The sequence below is a fragment of the Phallusia mammillata genome, chromosome 3, assembly GCF_965637545.1.
Source record: "Phallusia mammillata chromosome 3, kaPhaMamm4.hap1.1, whole genome shotgun sequence".
NCBI classification, from domain to species: domain Eukaryota; kingdom Metazoa; phylum Chordata; class Ascidiacea; order Phlebobranchia; family Ascidiidae; genus Phallusia; species Phallusia mammillata.
The window spans coordinates 3719397-3738946 of NC_137254.1; the positions used below are offsets into that span (position 1 = coordinate 3719397).

General features: G+C 37.5%; 2 protein-coding genes across 2 annotated transcripts; one reads left to right on the forward strand and one right to left on the reverse strand.

Annotated features, from left to right (window-relative positions):
• Positions 1–320: 320 nt before the first annotated feature.
• LOC145219260 (uncharacterized) lies at positions 321–2917 on the forward strand. Its single transcript, XM_080086644.1, has 6 exons — positions 321–396; positions 1235–1353; positions 1594–1635; positions 2173–2196; positions 2420–2446; positions 2541–2917. The coding sequence occupies exons 1-6, from the start codon at positions 321–323 to the stop codon at positions 2580–2582; spliced, it is 330 nt and encodes a 109-aa protein (XP_079942770.1). The 3' UTR covers positions 2583–2917.
• Positions 2918–5922: 3005 nt separating this feature from the next.
• Positions 5923–12053, reverse strand: LOC145219261 (scavenger receptor cysteine-rich domain-containing protein DMBT1-like). Its single transcript, XM_080086646.1, has 13 exons — positions 11957–12053; positions 11187–11353; positions 10469–10619; positions 9967–10142; positions 9548–9701; positions 9227–9275; positions 8780–8945; positions 8426–8583; positions 7902–8073; positions 7682–7752; positions 7381–7570; positions 7025–7133; positions 5923–6324 (listed from the first exon to the last, which is right to left on the reverse strand). The coding sequence occupies exons 1-13, from the start codon at positions 12051–12053 to the stop codon at positions 6302–6304; spliced, it is 1683 nt and encodes a 560-aa protein (XP_079942772.1). The 3' UTR covers positions 5923–6301.
• Between the last annotated feature and the right edge of the window lie 7497 nt (positions 12054–19550).

The window sequence follows — 19550 nt, forward strand, 5'->3', positions numbered from 1 at the left end:
GAAGGCGTTGATAACTGATCTTAACCGTTGTCTTTGTACTGCCAAATGATTAGCAAAGAGAAGTTTATTGGTTGGGTGAAGTTTTTATACCTGGCTACAAACTTGCTTGGTTGGCGGTGAAAAGTTATTTGTAGCAGCGTAAACAGTTAATCCTTGCACATTTTCATTGAATCAAAATCATACAGCTCGTGTCATCGGTCATGCCAAGTTTTAAACGGTTTGTTTTGTGACGAGCGTCTGTTTCGTTTCAGTGCTATATATTTTGCAATTTGTACCTTGCTTTAGTGAAAAAAAGTATCATTGGCTGCTTTGCATTAACTATGGGTTCATGTTTTTCGAGAAACGTGCTAGAAAACAAGAAAACATCAGGAAAAACAAACGAGTTTTGCCACAATGGTAAGTCTTTCATTGATCAGTGAGATTTTTCCGTCGTCCCAAAAATTAACTCAGTAATTCCAGTTGTAACGCAGTTACCAGTTATTTATAGTATAGTTTTTTGCAAGAATTCCTATGTGAGATCTATGAAAATTAGAGATTTGAAATGATGTGAGATTTTTTTATGTCCCGTTTGCTGGACGAAATTAGCAATATTTTTTACCAGCTTACATGAACCGTTGTCAGTAGATACGATTATTCTCTTTTGCGTAGATACGGTTAGACGTCCACTCTGGTGTTTCAAATTAGATTTAAAAACGCGCCTGCCAGATCTCAACTATAGGCTTCTTCCCACTAACACTCCACACAAGGTTCCAACAGTTTACTTGTAACAAATCCCTTGCTGGCTTCAATTAGCAAGATGCAGTTTCTTCAACGGAAACCAGATGGATAAACTGGCGGACGGTTTTCAAAGGAAATATCAGGCCATAAACACAATAGAAAAATGCCGATCTAAACAATATAACCGTAGCTTTTGGACGAGGACTTTAAAACAGTTACTTGTTGACGAGCTACGTCATACTGCAGGTAACAAAGTACACTTCAAATCAGGCATATTGTCACAACAAAAGGTTTAACAATACAAGACGATGGTTATTGGCGTAATATTGACAAAGATACAAAAGCAAACAAAACAACTTGGTCATGAATTGCTGGCAGACTTCAGACGGTAGACAAAGAATTAATTTGTAACTTAACAAATATATTACTATCATGTTTATGTGTTTTTCCTGCAAATTCCTTGAACATAAAACGTTTTTTTTAATGTTAAAATGTTTTTTTCTTTTTGACATATAAGCTAAAGACCTGTTTTTGTTTAATTTAGTTGAGAAAAAAGCGATAAGAATAAGTTTGAAGAAGGAAACAGGGCATCCCCCACCACTTACTATAATCCCTACACCAGAAATTGGTGATGACGTGAGTAGAGTGGATAGAAGGTTTATGGTTTAGATCCTTACATACTAGAACTAGTTTGCAAATGACAACAATGCGTAGGAGACCGGCTTAACTTGGTATAACGCCTTATTGGGCCCGGAGTATTATGGTTTGTACATGAGTGTGCCGTGATCGCTGGTCTGCATGACCGCTACAGAATTCCAGTATGAAGATATGTTTAACTAAGCTATGTTGTTTTTATTGCTAACTTTTAAATCTTAGGAATGGTCCTCTGCATCAACACTGAACGAGTTTTATATGCGGGTGAGAACATAAACTTCATTTGCTAACATTCGGAAATACCTGTATTATATTCGGAAATAACATTTGGAAATAACGATTATATTGTCGGGTGTGTTACCTGTCGTTACCTGTGACAGTCGCTTTTACATCTCAAAAGCAGCAATTTCGTAATTGGACGGAGTTTCATTTAGTATTACTACATTTACCAACAAGTAAATTACGCTTTTTAGCGTGAGTAAAATGGATAACAAATAAGGTGTAAAATCGAACATAATTTATATGATCCAAATATAATTAACCAACGAAATACGAAACTGCGCGTTTTTATAATATCTCTGTAAAACTTATTTTGTGGTAAACCACTAAATCAATCCAGAAAACCTAATATTGATAAAAGATTCGACAAAAATAGTTAGCTGAAATTGCGTGTTTTTTGTATTTTAAATGTATCATATTCAACCAAACTGACTTGAAAAATATAGCTTTTAAATACTATGTAAACTCCCAGAGATAAAACGTTGTAATGAATGTCCTAACACCGTGATGTGTTGTTTTCAGGAGACGGAGTCGGCACGTAGGAGGGTAAGTAAAAATTATTTGTGGTTTTAAAACATGCAACACTGTTGATAGATAATGTCAATTTCAAAGACACATTTTACAAAAAAAAGTATGCTTGGGGTTGATAACTACCGGTAAATGTTTGTTGTGTATTTGGTTACCAGTTATATATTTGCTGGCTGTTACAAACCAACAAAAGACAAAAAGTTGTAATAATTTCGTGAACTCCATGTTTTGTTCCTTTCAGGAGATAGAGTTGGACTCGAGAGAGAAAGTGAGTAAAAATTTACGTTGTGCGGTAAAAACGCAAGTCTGTTGAGAGATAATTTCAAGTCCAAAGACAATATTGCCTTTCTTTTTATCCGCAGTACTTGCAACATCCCCAACTATTAACCACGCTAATGTCATGAAATAAAAGCAACGGCGTGCAGTCTCGAGAAAAAATACTACATCATCATCATTTTATTTTCAGTTGCGTACGCGGTTGTTGCATGCAAATAAAATATAATAGGCAAGCAACTGGTGGATGGCGAAGGGACCATATAGGTCATCAAGTCAGCCACCCGTGTACAGAAATAATAATAAATAGGCAAAAAGGCTCTAATACAGCGCTTCCCAACATTTATGGTGCGTGTCCCCTTCATAACTTTATCCCCTTCATTTTCCAAGTTGTGCCGACCCGAAGAATAAAATTAGTTTGCTATTTTACAGTTACATTTAAATATCCGAAAATTTAATCCTCACTATACTTTTTTTCCCTAATCCTTGTTTTTCGATTCATTAATGGTAGTCTAAACTGTTACAAATTACATTTTAGTTTAGTTGACTTTAGTTGAATTTCTGATAAAATTCGTATTGTAAATAACGCAACAAATAACGTAATATTTCCTTATTTATGCTGTCCATTATTAATGCTTCGGATAATTTTATATAAATGCTGGCAATATTCTTTACCGCCAATATGCTTCGGTAAAAATGAAAAAGAATCCATAAAACGTCTTAAAGTTGATATTTTTGGTGTAAACTCAATTCATGCTTAGATCTCTGTGAGAAAAAAGTTAATTTGTATTATTTTTACATATCTATCACACCGATTTCGCAGAAAAAAAAACTAAATATTAAATTTGTGAAATCTATAATCAGTCATACCAAAAACATAAGTCGAACCAAAGCGGCCTGATGTAAAATTTATTTTTGACTATGAATATGACATAATCAACAACAACGTTTGGCGTTACATGATCCGATACAGAATAAAGTCATCTAAGAATCAATGAACAAAAACCAAGAACAGAGTTCATAATGTAAAGAACAAGTTTGTTTCGAGATAAAGCAAGCACAGCAAAATGTGTCCTGTGTTAGAGGGAAATGCCCGGAAAGATTCCTGACGTGGGTTCAAATCCCACAACAGGCTAGATTTGTTTGTCTTTGCCTTGTCGGATGGGAATGCTTGGGAGAGCGACTTAACTCGATATAATGCCTCATTGTGCCTGGCGTACTATGATTTGTATGTGAGATTTTTCGTGATCGAAGGTTTGCATGAACGCTTCAGAATCCAGTAGGAATGTATGTTTATCTTAGCTAATTTGCTTTGATTGTTAAGTTTTGATTCTCAATAGCTCTCCCCAGCACCAACCCTAAACATAAACACTTTGCAACTTAGCTCAAAATGCAAAGTAATTATGTGTTGATAGCCAAAACGTTCTAAACGTATCTATGTAGAAGAACGTCACTGAAACTTATAAAGAAACCATCCAAGTAAGAAGCAAAAGAAAAACATTTAGGGTTTATATCTCCTCCCGACCTTTGTAATAAAAGCCCAAAGATTGCGTTTTGTATTGTTCAGGAGGACGTTTATGAGTTCGAATTTGACATGCCGGTAAGTAAAAAAATTACTTCTAAAGCAGTAAGTATGCCTGACCACTTTTTGACCATCATGATTTTGCCAGTTCGAATTTTCAACCTTTTATCTGCAAATTTTTTTTAAAAGTTTAATTAAAAACCAATATGGAAACTATCAATCTAAATCTAAAATCTAAATCGTGTTTGTTACGACAAAAAACACACGATGGCGTTCAGACCCCTGGAGGAACAATGTCTGAGAGTGCAACCAGTTTTTTGGATATTCGTAATTTTTTATTCTTTTCTTTTTAGCTTCCGCGTTTCAGGCGATCATCGTCCAGCTCGTCTGAAGAGGTACAGTCACCAAGTAGTACAACCCTTGGCTACAAACATAATTCTATTTTAGTGAAACGATTTTTAGGTGTAATTTATTCCGTATTGCTGAAACAAGTGTTCCATATTTCAAGTCATGTTGGTCTTCAGTTAATGCACAAACTGTTGGAGTTATTCAAAAGTTGTTTAGAAATGCAAACTTAAGACACATTGAAAATTTCAGATCAAATTTTCTTGTCTAGATATATGTAGAAAATATCGTGGAACCTCCACACAACGTAAACCGACCACTTCCAAACCAAGGTAGGAAATATAACTTGACGAATGCCCGCATATCTACTTTTTGTTCAACTTTTGTTTGCCAATAAGTAGATATTTTTTAGGCCTATTTGCATTTGACATTTTTGATCCTGCTGCACCCCCAGCAGAAGAACCAGCTCAAACAGATGGCGATGATGGTCGAAACCCGTACGATCAGTTGAAACCAGAACAAAACCAACCTCATAACAATTAATGTTTGTATCGACGTAATTAAACCATGCAGCACCAAGGAAAAAGGAAAGTTCTGCAATAAGTTTTTGCACCTATTAAAAGATTAAACGGTCGAACCAAACAATTATACAAATGGGCTCAAAACTGCAGCACCATGCGCACCAGTCGTACCTGGCAAATATTTAGTTACATTGTGTCCTTCCAAACAAAGCGAAGTTGTTGTACGTACCTTACCGTATTACATTATTTTGACCGAAAGTATTCTCGATTGACCATTTAACATTTAATTAATTAGAATGTAAAATGGATCAGACAATAAAAATCCAAACCTGCAAAATAGCATGTCAAATGATTATTTGTTTGTGAATAAAATATAACATGTAGAATGATTATTTGTTGTTTTGTGAATATATTGATTCAACTGATTATAGATGTTTGCAGAAGGTTGGTTTGTATCTAAAACTAAATAAAACGTTGGATACAATCGATAAACTAGGTGGAAGCATTAAGTTGTACAATCAATCGTATACAGTCATCGAAAGAAACAATCCCAACTTGCAAACCAAATCCACCACAAATAAGCTTGTTAAGATTATTTCCTCTCTACATCCAAAAACTTTTTTAAAACTTAACCGGTAAATGTTTTGACCATAAAACTTTATTCCGCCTATGACTGCCATTTCTAATCTTTCAGTTCTGTTAGTTGTTCCCATACATTGGGCAAATTTAGCAATTATTAAAAAATAGCAAGTTTAACTCATAATTAAATGTTTTGACTATAAAACTCATTGTGCCTGTGATTGGAATTTCTAAACTTTCATTTCAGTTTTATTTAATGGTTTCCATGAATTGTGTAAATTCAGCAATTATTTTGAAAAAAGCTCGTTTGAAAGAAAGTAAAATTGTGTAACAGGCAAAAAAGTTGAGAACAATCTTTCAAACTTCGTAATATTTCCTATCACAATTTAATTAGGAGACACATGCTACTCTGAACTGCAGTTCCATGGTTAACCATGGTTAATTCAAACGTGTCAAGCGCAAATGTAACTTTGGTGGACATATAACGAACACACACACACAGTATCAATTGCATCCGATTATATTGTTCTACAGTCATACAAACAAAAACACTTTGACAAGCCATTTTTCGGACAACAATAAAGCAGTAAATATTACATGTACTGTAATGACTAGTTTTAAAACCTCTAGCAAATTTAACAAGCAACGAATTTTAGAATAAATTGCGGAATAATTTGTTGTTTCGAAGAAAATTTTAAGCGTTTTTATGTCGTGAGAAACAATTCAATGTTGAGCATTTCTGACATTTCATCCACAGATCAATTTGTTTATATTCTACTGTAGATCTTGGGCATTTTTGCCCATACGAGGGAACCGGCTCCGATAATTATAGCAGCCAGAAGAACAAACATCACAAGTTGGAAGATGTTGTAAGCGGCATCATTTACTTCATCTCTGCTGGAGTGTCTGCGATAAAAAGAATGTTTAACTTAGATAAACATATATGTGTGCGAAAGCATTTGATACTGGAACTAGAGATTAACACCTCAGACAGACTAAAAATAATGCCACTCTTGTATACACTTGGAAGTGGGCCAAGCTTGCGAGAGATTGAAAGCCAATACGAGAAGTAACTTTAAACTTTGATTCCTGGTTAAGGCAATGTCGAGTATGTTTCTTACACACAAAGCAAAACGAAAAAGGGACTTTAGGAGTCAAGCTATGCATAAGTTTGCCAAGATGGTCGAGTTGTAAGTAAAACCGACTTGTGTTCAATAGTTTGTGGGTTCTAATACTGTCTCGGCAGCCTGTGTTTCCCTGGGCAAGAAACTTAATTTGCATTGCTCCAACCCAGTGAAAATCCACGTATTGCACTACATTAACGTCCCCTCCGCTATAACGTAGTTGCTATAAATCTAGCAGCTCGACCGTGGACTGACTGTTAGTTAACGCATTCAGGCGTTGCAGGCTCATCGAGGATTAAAATAAATAGAAACATGCGAATTATTTGATAATTGAGGCCTAATATAGCTGAAGTAAACATGTCCCCAAAGGTTTTAGTTGATAAATACAACAATTTGAGTAGTTGGAACATAAGCAACTAAAGTATTTGGTCCAGAACTAAGTTAATATGTAGGAAAGAAGAGTTTAATTATTGTCTTGGTACCTTGCACAAGCAAATACTTGGTAGTTTTCACGATACGAACTGGCCCCGCAGAAAGTCGTTGGCTGCGTCCATTGTTGTCAACAGATCGTCTTTTTTTCCCACCACACATCTTCAAATCAGTTTCATATTAATATTTTTTTTCATGTATATATATATATACTATTAAGGATAAACAAAGCAGCTAAATGGAATCAGAAAAAACTTAGGCATGTAATGGTTTTCCCCTGTTTATTTCAACTAAAGCAAACTTATTGGAGAATAAATTAATCGAATATAATCCACTTTACTTGCAATGATGCAAGCAGCTCGACGGCGGACTTATTATTAGCCTTACACACCACACAAACTCAATTCACCTGTCCAGGGCATTCTCCAGTCGAGTTTTGACAGACGGTCACGTCGCAGTGGATGTAGATGAACTGTTCTGCATCAGTAAAGTTTGTCCACACAAAGCTCTTCAGCTTGAAAGTTGCAGAGTTGGATTCGTAATTTCGTATCAACATTTTTGCGCCGGCAACCTCACTTCCACTGGGTGGCGCAACACATCTAATAATATTTACAAACATTTACGCAAGGTCAAATGCAATGTGCCGTTCAATATATTATGAGAAAGATCACACGTTGCAAATCAAACACAAGTAATGATGTAAAGCTTACCCGCTTACTACAACAGGGTAGTTCGGCAAACCACTGGAGTTTTCAACGCGTGTCGCCCAACATTCTTCAAGCTGTATACAAAATGGTAAATAAATCAAATGTAGAAACTCTATAGCACCTAAAAGATGCTTAGTGTAATGCAACAAGTGTAATGTGCATTTTTTATGAAACACGAACTAACATTTAGCAACCTCTGTTACCTTAATGCTTTTGTTTTTACCTGGACAATAAAGTCATCGTTGCTTGCAGAAATTTCATCAAGTTTCACTTCAGCAAAAATGTAGTTAGGCACAGTGACTTCTCCGGGAAAGCTTTCGTTGAAGTATTGGTTGGAAAAGAGATTTAAAGCAACGTCAAAGTTTCCTGTATTCTCAGCAGAAGTTTCAATGGATCTGTAACAAACTTCTACGTTTGAGAAATAAATGGACACGTTCCTGAGGAATTAGTCACATCAATAGACGTCATTTACTGTTTTTGACTTCACCGTTTATTTTCCGAGTTGTTTGACTAGCACTAATAATAGAATAAAAATTAATCAACAGACCGTTGGAATCTCTGTGCCATGTTTGGCATGTGCTTACACATGTAATGACATGTGTCATGATTATAGTTTGCATTCTACGTGCTTTGCAGCATGTTACATCTGCTATTGCATTACATGACAAGTATTATGTATATGTTTTGCATATTGTGCGCTTTGTTGGCATGTGACATGTTTGGCATGTGCCGTAGATGTCTTCTTACCCGGCTTGTGATTGGACGTTGGATGACGAGAGAAGTAGTTCCGAGTCAAACAGACAAGTGACATTGAGCCTGTTTTGAACGTCGCGTTGGATCACTGCTGGGGACGGAGCTAGGAATCTCCAGATAAGGAAGGACACCGACACCTTTCCGTTCTCATTCTGTTAATAAATAAATAAAAAATATTTTTAGAAGGGTAGCAAGAAAGTTGACAGCAATAAAAAGCACCAAAACTTAATCGTAACTACTGTGGACGAAATGAATATGTGTCGATACATGGTGATGCCTGCCTATATTTTTACTAAATGACATGTTGGGTGGAAGTGGCTCGATGAAGAAAACAGAAATGAGCTTTACCTGATAGAGGCTTTCGCATTGTCCAATGTCAAACACGAACACCGGGTCTGACCCCGTGACCTTGCAGTTGTCATTAAGTTGAGAAAGGGGAGTTTGCCTGTCCAGTGCGATGTAAAGTGTGTCACCGTGTTCGTAATCTAATGTGTTCTGTTCATCAGCTGTTACTCTGCGAATGATGGCTTTATTAGTTTACATGGACAACTATACAATACTGGAAACACGCCATCGCCAAATAAACTGACTATTTATCAGTATTTAGTCAGCTGCGCAACGTTAAAACGTTGTGGAGTGCAAGACAGTGAGGATTCCACTGCTGGACAATTACTGAGCGCGCAGTAGCTTGTAATAAATGTTTCCTGCTTAAGGGCGAGAGTTCTATTAAGTGACTTTATTGTTCAGGATTTCAAAAATAAACAAAAACATGCCTAAAAGCAAAGACAAACTTACGCGATGGTCAAGTCTTTGGTCCTGCACACACTCATTGATTGTTCCATTCCTACAAAGAACTATTAGTTTGCATGTAAGATGTGGTTCTTAACCAATTTATTTTCGTTACCCATTAGAAGAAACCGGGGAGTTTTAACAACGTAAAAAAATTACGGCTTGTCGAAAATTGTTAAATGACCACATACTGGTAAATCCATAAGTTTTAATTCCTGAAAAAGACTCGGAGTTTATTTTATGAACATATAAACTGTTAGAAACTGTCCCTCCTACAAATTACTGCTCAAACTAAGATTTTTCCTGTTGTTGAAATTTGAGTTCTACCTGATTCATTGTTGACTGTCGCATTAAATCCCTGTGCTTGACCGCTTGCGTCGCTGACAAAGATTAATGTAAGAATTGTTGCAGTAACTGTATGATTCAACCCCCCAGTATGATTTCCAGTCAATCTTTCCACATTACCTTCTTCATTCTGGAACTGAAAATAAAATCACCGACCAATGTATAAACCAGTGAACAAGTGTGATGTATGTTGTTGTTATAAAAGCTCAAATGTATTTTTTGGTTTGGGTTCAGTTTTTGTTTCGCATCTAAATTCATGCTCAGTCAAATTAATTTCATCGTTTTATATTGGCAGATCTAACTTTAAACAAAAATTCTGTCTTGTTTAAAAATCGGGTGATGCCTGGTTTTTTGGTTCTTTAGTGGGATTTAACGAAAATGACAAAACGACAATCACTTACGTAAAGAAAGTCGAATCCATCCTCGGTGTTATAAGTGGAGAATTGAAACATCAAGGACGAGCTGCTTTGCAATTGAAATCTCCAAACACACCCAGCAAAAGCGGAGTAGTCACCCGGAAACATAGGAGATAACAAATTATACGGCAGGCTGTCAACATCTTCACCACACTCTTCAGCTGAATTGCACATAAAGCGTCAATGGTTGATAGTTACGCTGCGGACGGACAGTGCAGATGGTGCACAAAACTTTGGTTTCTAAACAATTGCCAAATTACTTATGCTTTAAGATCTACTCCGCGTTATGTAAGCTGGGTTGCCGTTTGGCCAATCTCTTGTCACCAGCTGCACTGAAGAGACGACAAAGGTTAAAACAGAATTAACAAGCTGGATCTAAATACACAAAATACATTTTGCAGACTCCCCAAATGGTGGGTGGTCAAGTTCATGATCTCATATTTTAGATTAACACATAGTTAAGCTTTTCCGTATACATCCGACTTACCGGGGCTTATAAACACTTCTATTTCGACTGTTGTCAGGTTGAGGACACATGATACATAGACAGACGAGCTTTCAACGATAACCGGAAAAGATAAGCCTCCACCTAACAACGTACCAGCCAATGTGCCCGAATTGTCGATTCCCTCGTATATCTAGATTAAACCTAGATTGTATCTTAGTCAAAAAACATTTACAATTTTAGCAAAAAACATTTGACGCTCTTTTGGTTTGATGTGCTACTTCAATGTAGGTTTTTTCTAGCCTTTTTTGTCCACTTAGATCTTACCTAATGGCACAATAGTAGGTCAGAGGCAATCACATACATACATTAGCAAACATAGGATATCACAAGTTACTTGTGTGGGTTCCAAAATCAACCAAATTAATGCCCATGTTCCAAGTTATCCAATGCAAAAGTGCGTAAATAAGCATAAAGTGAAGATGTTAAACATTTGAAAGATTAAAATCACAAATTTAGTAATAGATCAAAACCATCAACAACATGGCTTAAACTGACGATCACTGTTTGCCTTTTTAACTAGAGTACAGTAAAACCAATGGACGATAAAATCCTTGGTTTAGCATTACACCAGTTGAACGACAAATTTGGTAAAATGCAACCTGGTGGACGAAACACTTGTTCGGTATTTTCTGAGGATCTTAATACAACTTACAAACAAAACCATTACCGACCCAAGTCATAATATACGAAATTCTACCTGACAAAAGTTGTTTGTAGCAAGCTCTCCTGAAGGAAAATAAGCAACCAATCTAGGGAAGTCGTCTTTGGAAACAAAACTAATAGTCCACGTGTCACATATAGCTGGAATATATTCAGTCAGTCGTGAAGAGATTGCTAGCCCACCATCACACCGTGCATCTGAAACTTAACATTGCATTTGCCAATAAGACAAAATTGAACCAATCCAAAAAATATATATTAAGGTTAAACGAAATATGCCCTTTTCGTACTTTTATGGTTAAACGAATATGCCCCTTTTCGTACGTTTCGTATTTGTTTACAAATATTTCAACAGTTTTGATACAATTAAACATTTCTACGTTTAAGAACAGATATTGATTAGTTTTTCTTTTCAATTTTGTTTCCTGGTACCGCAGAGCACTAAAATTTCTAAGATTGAAACAGTATGGGTGCATTGTGCTGTTGTCAAACGAGGATTGTCTTCTCAATTTCGGGATTTTAGTTAAGAAACGGATTAAATATAGGTAATATTTATTGGGAATGGAACGTTCAATACTAAAAAAAAAGAAACAGTGATTGTTTGAGTATTTATCTGAAGTGAATCGAAACACGCCGCATAAGACGAGAGTGAAATAAAGAGAAAAGAACCGTTTGAGGGAGAAGGTTCGTGATGTTCTGGGCGAAAAAAATCACCAGGAACGGTGATGGCACAACCGTAAACAAGTTCGGCCGATGAAGCCAGCAGGTATTTTTTTGGAGCTGTGCGAATACCAAACTTAACTTAACCTATGGTGGTCCCCTTGCCGACACCAAATCTTCTATGGTTTCGTTTATGCCCATGAATCTGTCCCTCCGTGTCACTCTCAAGATTGTTGTGAGGCATTTCATTTTAAACTCCAGCAGAGCTGTTAACTCCTGTTCTCTGAGAGTTCAAGACTCAGAACCGTATATGGCTATACGGAGGATTAAAGCCTTATATAACCTAAGTTTTAGGGTTCTGGTCATGTCACTGGAGGTCCAGATAGTGCTCCTTAGACCACCACATGCCTGTGACGCCATGGATATTTTCTGGAGGACGTCAGAGGTACAGTTCGGGATCAAACTTCCGAGGAACTTGAACAATTTAACTTTTGCAAACTTGACGTTGTACTTGCAAGTCGTGCCAAACAAAATTTGAAGCGACAAGTTTGCGTGTTCACCGTATAGATGGGTGTAATGAAACGTGTATGAGATCAAAAACTTTAAGTTGCCATGATGTTGGGACAATTGGACGAGGCGACTCAAAAGGAAACGTCCCAAATGATTGTAGCTCTAGATCAGGGGTTCTTAACCAGGGGAGCACGCACCCCAAGGGGTGCAAGAACTGTTCCTAGGGGGTGGCGGGAATGCTGAATCATTAAGGTTGGTTAGGTCTTTTTTATATAAACACAAAACCCAGGTGGGTGCTAAAATTGGTTGGTGATTTGAAAGGGGTGCAGTAAGGAAAAAAGGTTTAAGAACCACTGCTCTAGATTGATCGATCTACATGTCATTTAGTTGAGGGTTAGTGACTGAAGTACGGTGTGCTTGAACCTCTGAGGCGACCTGAGCAGCTGCCAGTGACAAATAATCAAAATGGGAAAGGAATCAAACTGCATCGATGAAAACGCGGGAGAGGGCGTCGGCCACGTGTTTTTGTTTGCCTTCGACGTGTCGCACATCTGTGGTAAACTCAGAAATGGCGGTTAAATGACGTTGTTGGTGTGCTGACCACGGAGCCCACACTTCGGTTAAAGCAAAGGTCAAAGGCTTGTGATGTGTGAAAAGTCATCCAAAGAACCAACTCTAACTGGTCATCGAAAGAACGTTGTAGGATTAACCATAGGTGACGGATAAATATGACCTGATGCGTGCAGCGCCAGAAATGAAACGGTGCAAGTTTGCGATGCCTGCAAATTACTGAAGCCCGTTAGCAGTAGTGGGGTGCGGAAAAGTTTGAAAGCTGCGACTTTGTTGGGAAGGGGTCGGACACGGGTACTGTCAACTCGATGTCCCGGCAAATACTTTAATGGTCGTAGTACTCGGAAAGTGACTTGCTCGCGACGAGCTCCCACGATTGACTTAAGCCGAATGACATGCTAAGGAATCCAAAAAGGCCGAAAGGAGTAATGACCGCGGTTTTCGCAATATCACCTGGGCCACAGGTACCTGGTGGTAACCGCGAAAAGTCTTGAATGTGAGGAATTGGCAGAACGATCAGGCCGGGTAGCTGCGTTAAGACCGGGTAGCTGCGTAAATCACTGCGGTGACAAAGCCCATGGACTGGAAGAACGTCTGATAATACGCAGTTGCAGCACGATTTGAAATTCCGTTTTAGCGAAGCCGAGTGTTTTGGGAGGGCGAAATCGAGCGCGAAAGTGCACGAGTGGGCCATTAGCTGGGAAAAATGCTGAAGTCCGTGCTTGGTTTACGACTATGAAAAAATCGGAGAAAGTAATTCCTTGCAATTTGGCCGACAACCGAGCAGGAGACGAAGTGCGCGCGGAAACTCCGTTAAGGTTTGGTGCGATGCTTTGTCCAGTGGAACGCTGGAGAAGATGTCGGCATTGATAAGGCGTCAATGCTTGAGGTCCATGCAAAGAAAATGAGCCTCTGGGCAAGCATAAACTGTCATTGAAATTTGCCGGAAGGTAAATGCATAGTTAACAGACGTGACCCGTATGTCCGGATATGGGTGCCATTCGCAGCAATGAAGTTATTTTTAGGAGAATTGTTGCGGCGCTTCAATCCTATGGCTGTATTGATGCTTATCTCGGAGTAGCGAGATGTTTAATCGAGGTACACGAAAATAGAATAACACAATGTACTAATACGTCGCATAGGGCGAGAGAAAAACAAAGAAGGCATTCTGTCCGGTTCGCTGTAGGTATACAAGAACACGACAATCAGATTGAGAGAAGCCGCCACATGTGTAGACTTTTTCAGCTCACTAAAACGAGTCCAAAACGTATTTCTATTTGCTTTTTGTATGCGATAAGTGAAACATGATCAAATAGGGAATTCTCTGCATGAATATAATGCAAGCTGTTAGGGTGCGTAAAATAAAATTATACCACACAGACAAAGTAACCATTTAAATCCATTTAATGAAATGCAATCAACTGTAGTTTCCACTGTATGTTGTCATACTGTTTATTTGTTCGCAACTATATTGCTTCATTGCTCTATGTATACCCGTGTGCAGAAAAACGGAAAAACGTTTGAAAATGACTTGTTCTCAAACTAAAAACAAGTATTTTGTAAAACTTTATGCCAGTTAAAGGAGAAACGTTACTAAATTAAAAAAAAACTATAACAAAAAGACAGCATTTTGCCTAAATAGTACAAGAAGAAATTGCATATGAACTCGCAAATAGTTTGGCGCGCAAATTCAAATTGAAATTGGACAATTACACATAATTTTTTGTTGTTGTTTAGTATTTGAAAAATACTGCTGTTAATCGTTAAGTAAAGCATATTTTGAAGCAAATCAGGAATGTGGCTGTAAGACCTGAATTTAGTAAGACACTGTAGTGATAGATTTTCAGTTAATGGTGGCTGATGAGTCTCAAGGTTATAATCGCGTCACGACAAATTAAAGAAGTATACCACCGTCCTTAACCTCCCAAGCTCCCGGGCTTGTCAGGACAGAGTCCTGGAAACTCCACACACGTGTCTTGCACTTCGGTTCGTTTGTTTATTACTCATTCAAATAGAATGCTTACTCAAATACATAGAATGCTTGTTTACAAAAACAAGTCGTTAGAAATGAATAGTGATAACGTTTACATAAAAATTCCAGTTTAACTAGCAACCAACACATTGCTTCAAAATGTAATTGAACAGTAAGCCAAAGAGTTAACTGCGGTAGGACTAAAACTGTTATGAGCCATTACATCAGCGGTACGTTTTATAAATTCATAACACGTGACATTAAACTGTACAACTATGCTCTTGCCGTTGGCTCTTGCACATTTTCTCACACACAAAACAGCGACTAATTCACCGCATGAGACAAAACATACGATTAAAGCGAGTAAACACCAGATAGCGAAGTCAATCAACCGCCTAATTTAACTGTAACAGGGAATATTATCAACTCGAGCATTTTAGCAAGTAAAACGAGCTAATTTGGTAAACAACTATTGCAAAGTTTGTACAAATTATGACGTAATCGCTACACAGACTTTGTGCTTATGTTCGAGAGCACGGCCGTAAATGCGATAAAAGCAGCCGACTGTGAATATGCCTTATTGAATCCAAAACATGAGCAACTGAGATGAAATTGAACGCATCCACGTCCCAATTTGAGAAGAGTTAAAGTCAAAATTAAAGCGACTGCAAAGCAAGAGTGCAAAGGAGTAGCTTGATACACAACTATTATTATTTGCTGTCGATTTATGTTGTCAGTGCAATCTTTTTAACACTCTGATTTCGCAAAGCTAAATTTTAGATCCTCAAATAGGTTTCAGGAAAGTAATGTACATTACTATTACTGGCAGTTACTCGTAAATCTGTCGTAAAAGTTGACACATAAAATTCGCAAAAGTAACTAACTCGAAAAACTTGTTAACAAATCGTAAAAGTGGCAGTCACTCATACATTTGTTGAAATAGTCGCTGTTTGCATGCGTCGTAAAAAAGTCAAGCAAACTCGATCAATAAATAATATCTTTACCGATGCAACGACAGGAAACGATTTTTTGAAGTGGTAACGAATTTTCCTAACGGTGAAAAACGAACTTTGCGGGACATACAAATGTGTTTCGAAAACGAAATTTTTTATTGGTTATCGTCCACGCGGATGTAAAACTTTGTTTCTAAAAACTAAACGTTAAGTGTAAAAGTAAAGCTTGATAGCGATTTTTTGGATTTAAGGATTCTCCGTAATTTAAGTGGGAAGCTGCTGCCGTATAATCAAAAACATTGAAAAAATATTTTGCCTTCGAACGGACAACCACAACGACAGATCGAAAACATAAACAAACTCAGATAAAATTGAACGATTTTCATTAACCAACTTGGAATTCCATTAGGAACAACTTGTAAAGTTTCATTTGTTCAGGTTAGCGAAACGGAAATGATAAGCGAACATCACTTAATTCCGTGGGCCCGCCCGTTAACGCGATACACTAGGTCGCTTCAACCCGAAGCAATGTGAGACAACCGTTAGATTGACTGGCACGTCATTCTTGTGGGAACAAACGGTTAGTGAACTCGAAAATGTTGTAGACAGTTAAACACAAAAAAACCCTGCCATTAGCACGTTTAGGATTAAACACTCTATAAATTTTCGTAAAGTTTCACAAATAATATGCATTATTTTACAAAACTTTAGTGTTTTTACAATCTATACATTAAAAAGATTGGAAACTCCTTGGCTTTAACAAATGTTGGTTTTAACTATACATACATTAGTATTTTTAGTCGAATTAAGCAAGCGATTTACATGTTGATTGCTAATGATCAATTGTGTTTTCATTGATAATAATCGTTATCTTCGAAGGGCGAATCAAAACGTAGCCTCTGAAACGTTAACAAACTTAAATCAAATTAAACGTTCGCATCCCCGTCTCCATTTTAGGAAAAGTTGAAGTCAAAGGCGACAAATCCGACTGCAAAGCAAGAGTACAAACGAGAAAAAGTCTTGTTGTCGAAGTCATTGCAACTTGGTACACAACGGTTATTATTTCCTGTAAATAGCTGTTATCAGTGCTAACTTATCAACAAGCTGATTTCATACTTTGCTATTACTGGTAATCACTCGTAAATCTGTCGTAGAAGTGGACCGAGGTAAATAGTCGTTGCTTGCATGGGTCGTAAAACCGTCACGCATTCATAAATATTTCCTTTATCGAAGCACTCCACCTATTCTTTGTAACTCAGTTGCTTAGGCGCTTTGGTCAATGAAAGTGCTTTAGGTAATTATTTTAAATATGTGTCTAATCAGTTCTTGTGGCATTAACCTAACAACATACTTGATTCACATTGACAACAAATGGTTTAGCTAGATGATCTGGGCAGTACAAAAAAGGCCCGCTCAATTGTTACGAAAATAGACATTCCTTTAACCCAGGCATGAGAGGCCAGAATGCTTCACGAGGCGCTGGGGTGTAACATGTCATTGTCCGGGTGTCTTTCTGCGTTGTAGTGCGAACATTTTCTGTCTTTTTGTGCAGTGCGTCAATTCAGTTCTTGTGCTTACAATGTATAAAGCGTTTTGTGTGAGAGCTTTATAGTTTACGGTTTGTTTGCAGGCGTATTTCGTTTGCTCAAGTAGATGTTTGGCTACTTAAGGTGAGGCCTAGGCATGACATTGGCTACTTAAAGTAAGACAGTTTGCAGGGTCTTACAGTCTGCAGCTAACTTTGTATGGTAGTAACGCATTGCTGTTAAGTTTAAGATCTAGTTTGATAGTTTTTGCTCCGAAATACTATTAGAATAAGTGTCTGTTTTTACCGACGACTATATAACCGACAACTATATAAAGATGTGTATAAAAACTATATAACATGCAGTGTTATAAGAAAAGTGTACTAACTGCAGTATTTTTCAGGTATCACAGCAACGATGCTACTAATATTTCTTGTAATGCTGTCTGGTATAATCGAATGCTTGGAGTGTAAATGTCCGGGAGAGGATTTAAGCATCGCTCCACGTCCGTATAAAAGTAATATGACTTGATTGACTTGTGAGTACAAAATGATTTGTTTTAAATGGCCCAATCTCCAATCTCCAATCTCCTAGCATCCACAAATGGTCGCGGCCTACAGTGACATTGGCGGCATTAAATTACTGTCAAATAGCGAGATAATGTTACAATTGTAGATTTAGGTTCTGTGCGATGAAGGCTGCAGTTTCTGCTTTCTCATACATTGTCAAACAATCTTTTTGACCAGGGCTTCTCAAACTGTGGGTCGCGACCCAAATTGGGGTCGTGAAATATAATTTTGGGGTCGCGAAACATCATGCGTTGTTATGACGTTGTCACAATAAATGGTATACGTGCGAAAAACATCATTCACGTGTATAGGCTATCCTATCAAGGGGTCGCGTGGAAATTTCTTTTCTGAAATGGGGTCGCAGAGCAAGAAAGCTTCCCTGCTTTAGGCCAGTGATTCTTAACCGTTTTCGTGGTTTTACTTCTTTTAATGACTTACTTCCAGTGGTAGGATTCGGCCGGTTCGCACCGGTTCAATAGAACCGTCTCACGAAATTTGGTGAGATCAGCGAACCGGTAGCATTACTGGTTACTGTCATTGAATTTTTTGAAACAGAACCTGCTGAAAATATGACATTTGTGATAGAACCGGCTGACAAAAATTTAAATTCCACCACTGCTTACTTCCTACATTTAATTGAAACCTTTCCTTTGCAGAACCTGAAAATCTTCCGGTGTGCGAGAAACCATACCGCGGTCCCAACTGCACCTGCCCTAACACCGTGTTTTGCTTCTTTCAGAGGATTGAGTTGGAACGTAAACGGGTGGTAAGTAAAACACTTACGTTATGGAAGATCAATTCACTTCGAAACAGGAATTTGCTTTCCACTAATCCGCATGTCTTGCAGCACTCCCAACCATTAACCATGTTTAGCATTTGTTGACAGCCATAAGCTTGTCAGTATAAAATTGTAACGTCCTATCCGCATTTTTCTTCACAGCATAGCGGGAATCGGTGATAAATGCATGAAAGGCAATGTGATTGTGATACTATTCGTTTTGACGCAACGCTTCCTTTCCAGAAATTTTTGAAAGGGCACTGGAAGTGAGAAAATTAGTAATCAAACATTTTAGGGCAAAAGAATCAAACAATTTGGCATTATAGAAATCATGCAACAAAAAACATGAATTTTAAACATTCACTTCATGTGAAAGAACATCTGACAGTTTGACATTCCATAACAAACACAAAAATAAAAAGACATAACGTGTAATAAACATTGTTTTCTTCCTTTCAGGCGGAGGAGTTCGAACGTGAAATGGAGGTAAGTAAAAATTTCACATTCTGTGGTAAAAAATGCAAAACAGTTGAGAAATAAATTTAAGTCCAAAGAAGATTGTGCTTCCGAGTAATCCGCATTTCATGCAGCATATGGGACTATTAACTGTGTTTAATAGTTGTTGACAATCGTAAGTTTGTCAGTATGAATATGTAACGCTTTATTAGCATTAACTGTTGTTAAAGAATTGTGGGAACATTTGTAATGTCAAAATGGCGATCGATTTTATGTCAAAGTGCGACAACCCAACGTGGGGGATTTGTATCCGTCATTTATATTCACATGCATTCGAATACGGGTTTTGTCGCCGTTGGTTTAAAGTGATTTTTGCTTTTAATATAGTTGAAGCCAAAAAACGTTGC